This window comes from Diadema antillarum, unplaced genomic scaffold (genome assembly GCF_040938485.1).
Source record: "Diadema antillarum isolate AM-2024a unplaced genomic scaffold, OU_Dant_1.0 scf00000141, whole genome shotgun sequence".
NCBI classification, from domain to species: Eukaryota; Metazoa; Echinodermata; class Echinoidea; order Diadematoida; family Diadematidae; genus Diadema; species Diadema antillarum.
Genome location: NW_027271030.1, coordinates 1,981,324 through 1,989,935, shown reverse-complemented (window position 1 = coordinate 1,989,935; position 8,612 = coordinate 1,981,324). Strand labels below are relative to the sequence as shown.

The window sequence follows — 8,612 nt, the reverse complement described above, 5'->3', positions numbered from 1 at the left end:
GTGAGAAAGCACATGGCATTTGACCCGCCCATATCTGTCACCCCTCCCTCGTTATTAGGCCTACTACTTAGTATCATTTGTTTTGAAACTGAGTAAGTTACCTACCTCAATGGACTCAGTACAGACTACAAGTATATAATGATGCACACGCGGAACAAGAGGTAACAGGCCTACATTTTTATAAATTCAATTCAATTACAAATGCATGGTTGGGCGTCACGGGGGTGAGGGGGATGTGCATTGGTGCGAACGCAACGTAACCCCCCCCCCCCCTTCAAAACCGTAAAAAGAAAGTTTTACTTAGGCCTATCATGACGTATGCACGCACAATTTAAATCTCCATGGTCTCGGAGGTGGGGCACCCCCTATCCAGACCCTCCCCTGCTCCGCTCTCGCTTCTTCTTTTTTTTTTCCTTTTTTTTTTGGGGGGGGGGGAGGGGGGGGGCTTGTCAGCTGAAGAAACCCGGAAGTGCAATAAAAAGGTTGCGCTGAGGGCCTTTTTTCATTTTTTATTTTATTTTGCTTGCTAGCTGATGAAACCCGGAAGTGGAACTAGAAATATAAACGCATCCCCCCCCCCCCCCCGTGACAAAAGCTGGTGACGCCCCTGGAATGTCAACTTATTTAGTTTTTTTTTTTTGCATTTAACATAATGTATAAAGGAACACACAAACAAACACGATATACACATACTTATTGACAAACTAGAATACAGTCGTATAATCTGTGATTTTTATTCATAAAAAGCATTTCCCCTCTCTTCTCCGTATATATGCATATTATGTAATATCCAAGAATAAGTTATTATTTTTTCCCCAAAACATGGTAGTTCCGTCTCTAAATTGTGCTAAATATGCATAATATTTGTGTGTGTGTGTGTGTGTGTGTGTGTGTGCATCATATTTTAAAGAAATTGTATAGTTTTGGTCAGTTGAGAAGGTGATTCGTGTTTTAACTTTTTGTAAGATGATTAAACCATGCAGGTAGGCCTATTATACAAAATACTGAAGAGCATAAAGGCCTATATACTGAGAAGTTTGTTTGATGACAATTCCGAGGTTTTGAAATGGCTGAGATATCCAGAAAAAAAGAGGTCCTTATAACAGGTGGGCTCCAGCTTTTATAAGGACCGTTTCGTTTTGCTTTGTTTTTGAATATCTCAGCCATTTCAAAACTTATTTTTATCAAATAAACTTTTAATTCCTCTTAGAATCATATATACCTTTAATATTTCATGATCGTAAGAGATTTCTAATCATCTCGCAAAAGTTAAAGCCTGAATTCGAGTCATCTCAACCCGAACTATTAACTCATGATCCATGCACTTAAGCTCTAAATTTCTAAATGAAGCTTCAAAAAAATTGTCTGTAGTATTAACGAATCCACTTGTAAATACTGTATATGAAAACGAATTTCAGATTTTTTAAATATTCTTTATGTATTTCTTTGTTTTATATACGTTTGATTCAGTTGATGATAACCAAAAAGGATGTTATCTGAGAAAAAAAAAAGGGGGGGAGAACATTGATCTTACACTTAATGCAAAACCCATTTGTACGCACAAAAGCAATGGAAACTGCAATTTTTGTGATATTTGTCACGGAAAAAAAATTGCCGGGCAAGCGTAGGCCTATCCACCCGCCCCCTCCCGATGTTCGCGAAAAAAAAAAAAAACCACCAAAAACATTTTGCGTTGTAAAATCATCGCGAAACTAATGTCGAGGAGGGGGAGGTTTCTTTAGCCCCCTGCCCCCCCCCCCCCGTTACATAGGGGGGTCATTCTTCGCTAAGTGTATATTTTCGGCATTACAAATTATTGAAAGAAATAGTGTCTCAGAAATGGAAAATCTTTCATAAAGTGGGGAAATACCCGATGAATGTTGACTTCATTTAATACGGGCGCAATCTTTATGGGGTGTTTCCTCATTTAAAATAACTTTCAATTTTTAGTGCTGCAGTAATAAATATAATACTATGCAAAATATGACGTGACGGAGATGACGTGACGGAGATGACATTTGGTAATCTAATATGGCATAAACAAATTTAAGGATAGATATACAAATTATAATGCAACTGAACAAAAAAAATAGCAGTGGTTAAAGGACTTCCAATATGATTAACACCATGCATTTTTTATATCACTTTTATTGCTATTTTGTACTAAAGAAAAAATTCCATCAACGTCATCTCCGTCACTTTTCGTGACGGAGATGACGTGACGGAGATGACGGGTTTACAATTACTGGAGTATCAATGGCCTCATTTTTTTTTATCATCTTCCTAATCCTTTCACCTGCGGTAATTACCGTGTGTACCATATGTGTACGATCTTCTCTCCCGTTATGCCACCAAAATTGTAAATTGATTTGATTTGATATGTAATCTTAAGCGTTCAGAGAATGATGACGCTGAATAAAGGTACGACCTGGCTTTTGTCACAAATTTCAAAAGAATTATAACTTTCTTGATTAAACTAGGGGAACAGGTGAGTTCTTCAACTTCCGCATGTAACCGTCTTGTAGCACTCACACAAAGTCGATACTTAGGGTACCCGACATTTTTCGTTAATGGCGTTCTAAATGTTCGTGACGGAGATGACGCAAAATGGCGGGACACACAATTTTGAATTATCTATTTCATTTTTTTTTCTTAAATCGTTTGATGTTGGTATATCTTGTGCTAATATTTCAATAGTACGCTCTGAAATGAAATAGAAAAGCATTTACAAACGTTTCAACATGCTTCCATCTTGAAATGCAACATCAGGATATTTATTTTTAGTATCACCGGGACATAGGGTTTTGAGTGGTAAGGATACGGGAAAATTAAGATAATTATTATAGGTCAGGATAAACTATTCATCCCTCTTTTTGTATGTTATCTTAATTACCGGTACATGAATGTAAGTCATTGTAAACAGAACAGAAAGTAATGAAATGACCTTTTATATTTGTACATATTACCTTTAAACTGGTGGGACACAGAAATATTAGCGAAGAATGACCCAGGGTTAATGCACATATTGGAGACTCTTAAAGAAATTGGCCCTTAGAGGCCTATATAACTCATGGAAAATAAAATGCAATCTTTTGTTGTCATTTTACCCATGCATTTTAACGGGTGCTATAATCGAGGAGCAAAAGGTAACAATAATTTCTCTCAAAATGTACAAATTTGGAGTCATTATTGTTGACATATATTTAAACGCATTTGTTTCAATGCTGAACAGTGAATACACATTTACCTTGTTTATGTTTTTTTCATTGATTGTATGCTAAACTCCTATCAAGTACATTGTGTCCTGATAAGAGACTAACCAGTCGGGTAATTCCCCTTTCAAGTGCGCGAGCTTGTCGAAACTTGCCTGATAGCGTCATGACGCTTCTCAGGGACGCGATACTTGGCTGTTACGTAGCCAGGGCGTACTGTAGGGACGGACACGTATTGCCACGATTTCCGCGTGTCCAGCGCACAGCCACATGTTCTTTTATTGAGTGTGTGTAGTACTGGATCTACTGATACCCACTATGACAACACTTTTGACGCAGAAAACAAGTCTGATCTGGCAGGACTCGTGTAGGTATATCCCATGAAATGACGAATTTTACGCTTTGTCATTATTGGCTGACGGTGTGAGAAGGTAGCTCTTTAACCTTCACTACCATGATTTATGCTAATGACATGTTCTAAATGTATGAAACGGAGAGATTCGTGAAACGGAGACACATGCTCTTTCATCTGCTGCGCCCACTGTGAGCTCCTCTCACCAGGCAGGCAATCCACCGAAGAGCCGAGCCGAGACGAGAAGGCAGTTTCTCCCGACCCCGGCTCGCTCGTCATCGTGCTGATTGACCACATATGATCATGAATGTCGCAGACGGCAAGAAACTAGCGTACGGCGGAGATTGTACAATCCTGATCCGATGAGCTTGTAATGTAATAGTAAGTAAATAATTGAATGAATAAGGCTAAGCTGGGACTAGACAGAAAGATCCGTCTGTCCGGAGGACTGTTTTTATATTTTGCCATTAACGCTGTCCTCGAGGGGATCCGTGCAGCCCAGTTCGGGAAACCCACTCACAAGGGGGGCCCCTCCTTATAAGTAACCCGTCCCCCTTATAAGTAACCCCGTCCCCCTTATAAGTAACCCCCGGGGCACCCCTTATAAGGAGTCTCCACGCTTTTTTGCAATGCAACGCGAAAATGAAAGGACTGCGGCAATCCGCTTGATTATGTCCATAAAGCTTCACAAGTTTCCTAGTTACTCACGAAATTTGAGCAAAATCGGTTTGAGGCATCATATCTAAAATCATGGATTTAAATGCGATGTCCAACGACCCATGCGAATGCTGAAATGCGAGCGATTACTGGCGTGAGTGTCGCCAGGCGCGGCGGCGCGGCAATGCTTGAGTGCAGACGTGGCGACTGAGTACGGAGACTCTCTCCGTACTCAGTCGCCACGTCTGCACTCAAGCATTGCCGCGCCGCCGCGCCTGGCGACACTCGCGCCAGTAATCGCTCGCATTTCAGCATTCGCAAGGGTCGTTTGACATCGCATTTAAATCCATGATTTTAGATATGATGCCTCAAACCGATTTTGCTCAAATTTCGTGAGTAACTAGGAAACTTGTGAAGCTTTATGGACATAATCAAGCGAATTGCCGCAGTCCTTTCATTTTCGCGTTGCATTGCAAAAAAGCGTGGAGACTCCTTATAAGGGGTGCCCCGGGGGTTACTTATAAGGGGGACGGGGTTACTTATAAGGGGGACGGGTTACTTATAAGGAGGGGCCCCCCTTGTGAGTGGGTTTCCCGAACTGAGCCAGACGTAGTCTCCGCGGAACATTCCCCGACGGACAGATACAGACCGATCTTTCGGTCAAAGCTGGGACATACGGCTCATGCGAATTTGACAGAAAGGTCGGTCTGTATCAAGCCTCGGCGTAGCCTGACCAGACACTGTGCAGCGCTCGCGACAGCGCTGCGTGTAGTTTATAGCCTCGGCGTAGAGTCGATATTAAGTCTACATAAGTTGTAACCGTTTTGGTTAGATCCAGACTCTATTTAAATTGTTGTCGGGATATTTTTCGCTGAGACTACGTCTGGCTTCACGGAAGCCGTAGGATTTATTTTGGCGATCTTTAGTGCACATACAATGTCAATGTTCATATTTCTGTCATAACCTTTTTTTTTTTTGTTTATGCTATGAAATTCTGCACCAATGATTTTAACATTCAATGAGAAAACTTGACCGAAAGATCGGTCTGTAGGGCCTAGATATAGTATCTGGTAGTCGGTGATATGTTCCGCGGAGACTGCGTCTGACTTCACGGATCCCCTTGAGAGTGATAACGTCAAAAAAAAAAAGAAGAAGACTCCGGACAGACGGATCTTTCTGTCGATGAGAAAACCTGCTGTATTCAGGTATTTACATCACAAAGTGTCAGGTGGTGGGTGTTTCTCAGACAGCTAGAGGAGCAAAGATCAGTTAAGGTCTTCTTTGGAGTCTTTTTACATTGAGGCACAAAATTCATCTGCCATCAAAAAACATAGGAATTTTTTAGGATCCACTGGCATCGCATGCAACCAGTCACTGACTCGACACAAGACAAAATGTCAGGGCTGCTATCTAAATCGACTCTCATTGTGGATGACTTTGACAGTTACAGTCAGACAAAGAAAATATTTGCAATGCTGTTATAACATGTGCAAGTTGGGAATTCCCGGTTCGAGCCAGACGCACTACACCAAGACCTTCTGTTCGTGTTAAAAAACAACAACATTTAAAAAAAAGATCAGAATGAAATTGAAAGGACGTCTGAAAAGAATTATTGCTAGAGCTATTGTTCAATTCTAAGGAGTGAAGTTGGAATTCCCCAGTGGCCTTGTATTTTTATTATTCCATGTCAAGCCCAGAGATAAATTACCACAAGGGGATGACATTTTGACCAGTGAAATGCCTTGGGCTTACAATACTAGCTCTCTTAAAAAATGTAAACAGATTTAAAAAAAAAAATACATTGACTGATTACCTCGTAGCAGCAAAACACTCAAAAGAAAAGGTACAGGTATGGAACTTGCAATGCATTTCCAACATTAAAGGGACTGTACAGTACTGGTTGAGGTAGGGATTCATGTTTTGAACATTCCTAAGTGAGATAATGAAAAGCCTCTTATGAAATATGAAAGAGCATGTAATTTTAAAAAGGATTCAACGTTTATTTGATGAAAATTGGTTTTCAAATGGCTGAGATATCCAAAAAAGTGCTAATAATAAAAGGCGACATGCCACAACTTCATTAGGATATCTTTGTGTCACCTTGTTTTTGGATATCTCAGCCATTTCAAAAGGTTCCGATTTTCATCGAATAAACTTTTGATACCCCTTAGAACCGCATGCTCTTTGACATCTCGTAGAGTAGTTTCTGAATATCTCGCAAAACGTTAAAAGCTAAATCTTCACCTCGACCAGAACTGTACACACCCTTTAAAGCAGTCAGTCAGTCTTCCTTTAACACTTTGTATTTTGTACTCGAATGTCTGCATCAGAACATATTTTATCCTTTCTCTCCCTCAATCTTTCACCTGCTACAGACTGCCCATGTTGACTGATGATTCTGGTGTGAAAATGGCTGTAACAGGTACCTCTGGAGAGAATCATTTTGCCACGGGCCAAGAGTTGCCTGCTGACTGTGCCGCCGACTCTGGGTGTAGAGTCAAGAGCTTTGTTTTCCTGGACCTCGAAACCAGCCACCTCCACAGTTCTGATCAGCCTACCATCATGGAAATCAGCCTGATAGCAGTGCATCGGCTGGCACTGGTCCATCCGGATGTGCTGACGTCAGTTCAGCATGCCTGGAAGGATGATGGCACCTTGGACATCTCAAAGATCAGGATGCCACGAGTGGCCGACAAGTTGACCCTCTGCTTGGACCCTCGCAAGCACACTAGCCCGATGTCCTTCGCGCTCACAAAGCTGGACAATCTGAACTTGATCGAGAGCAAGAAGATGCCCTTCGACGATGGCGTCATCTCGATGCTGAAGCTTTTCCTGGCGAGGCAGGAAGCGCCCGTGGGTCTTGTGGCCCATAACGGCAATGGGTTCGACTTTCCCCTGCTCAAGACAGAGTTGGCAAGGCTCACTCTTGAACAGCCCCTGGATGATATCTTGTGCATTGACTCCCTGGATGCTTTTCGCTCAGACTTTGTCACAAATCCTGTGACATTGGGTTTGAGAGACAATGCATGTACATCTTCCTCCTCTCTCAAGAGGAAAGCCATCTTCAATGAGGAAATGGATTCTGTTATACCTGACAAAAGGGAAATGCTTCAAACTGACACAGCTGGAAACTGCAACCTTCAAAAATGTAATCATGATGATTCCACTGCTCTTTCTAATGTATCAAGAGATGAACAAGATTCAATGAAACATGGAGTAGACGACAGGACTGCTCATTGTGAATATAATCATTCAAACACAGTCCAGCAAAAAATGGATAGTGATATCGAGATTTCTTCTAAACTACAAATGGGAGAATCAGTTGTGCTGCATGAGTCCGATGGAAGGGTAGCCCCTTCTACCACCTCAAAACCAATAGCAGCCCCACATTGCTGTGTGTCCAGTCTACCCACGTCGTCGTCTTCGTTGTTGTTACCCCAACCTGATGTTTCTACCAATCCCTCATCTGGCCCCTCCACTTGCGCGCCAGCAGCAGCAGCTTCAATGACGCTGCCATGTTCATCATTCACCCCGCCCTCTGAAGGTGCTCTCCTTACCGGAAGCATACCTCAGCAAAATTCCGTGGATGGGGCATCACATGGTCTGCTCTTCTCAACCAGCGCATCCATGCCAACAGATTCAAGCCAATGCTTAGTAACATCATCTACACCTGACTCAGAGTCTAGGCGTTCACCTCCTCCTCCCCCAATTAAATCCAAAAACATGCACCCAATATCACATTCACAGGAAGGCAAGGCATCAAGGGTTTCTTTCTCCTTGGTCAACATCTTCAAGAGAACTTTTGGGATGCCACCTCCAAATTCTCACGCTGCTGAGGATGACATCATCGCTCTCATGCAAATCATCCTGCCCAGAGCAGAAGAGTTTGCTGCTTGGGCAGATGAAAAGGCAACAGAGTTTAAGAATGTCGGACTGTACTACAAGCCACTGAATCCAAGACGCAAGCTAGAATTCTGAGTTGTGATATGTGTGTCTGTCTTTCTCAGTTGTAAGGAATGCATAATTATTTTTCCTTGGTAGTAATGAATTATGTTTACAGTGAATATGAAATCAAGACTATAATGAAGAAGTTTTCGAATGAGCAAGCTTGATGTTACACGTAGCACATTCTGATGAACAGAAAAAGGTTATTTTTGTAATAGCACTAGCAGGCATAGTGGTCTTGGTTTTTAAATTCACTGATATACAATTGTACAACAAGCATCTGTGATGACATGATTATTTGTATAGTCCTTTATATACAATTGTAAATTGTTCTTGTCAGCACATTTTCTTGATGAACTCAATAAAGAGATTGTTAAACTCTAGTGCGTATGTGTAATAGAATTTTTTTTTTTTTAATGCGTTCAATGCAAAACAGTGAAATGGAT

General features: G+C 41.5%; 1 protein-coding gene across 1 annotated transcript; it reads left to right on the top strand.

Annotated features, from left to right (window-relative positions):
- Window positions 1-3,552: 3,552 nt before the first annotated feature.
- Window positions 3,553-8,319, top strand: LOC139721283 (uncharacterized). Its single transcript, XM_071632605.1, has 2 exons — window positions 3,553-3,945; window positions 6,597-8,319. The coding sequence occupies exon 2, from the start codon at window positions 6,604-6,606 to the stop codon at window positions 8,197-8,199; it is 1,596 nt and encodes a 531-aa protein (XP_071488706.1). The 5' UTR covers window positions 3,553-3,945; window positions 6,597-6,603; the 3' UTR covers window positions 8,200-8,319.
- Window positions 8,320-8,612: the final 293 nt, after the last annotated feature.

Bases quoted from the DNA above. Each gene is read 5' to 3' on its own strand.
- LOC139721283 (XM_071632605.1), top strand. From the start codon at position 6,604: ATGTTGACTGATGATTCTGGTGTGAAAATGGCTGTAACAGGTACCTCT.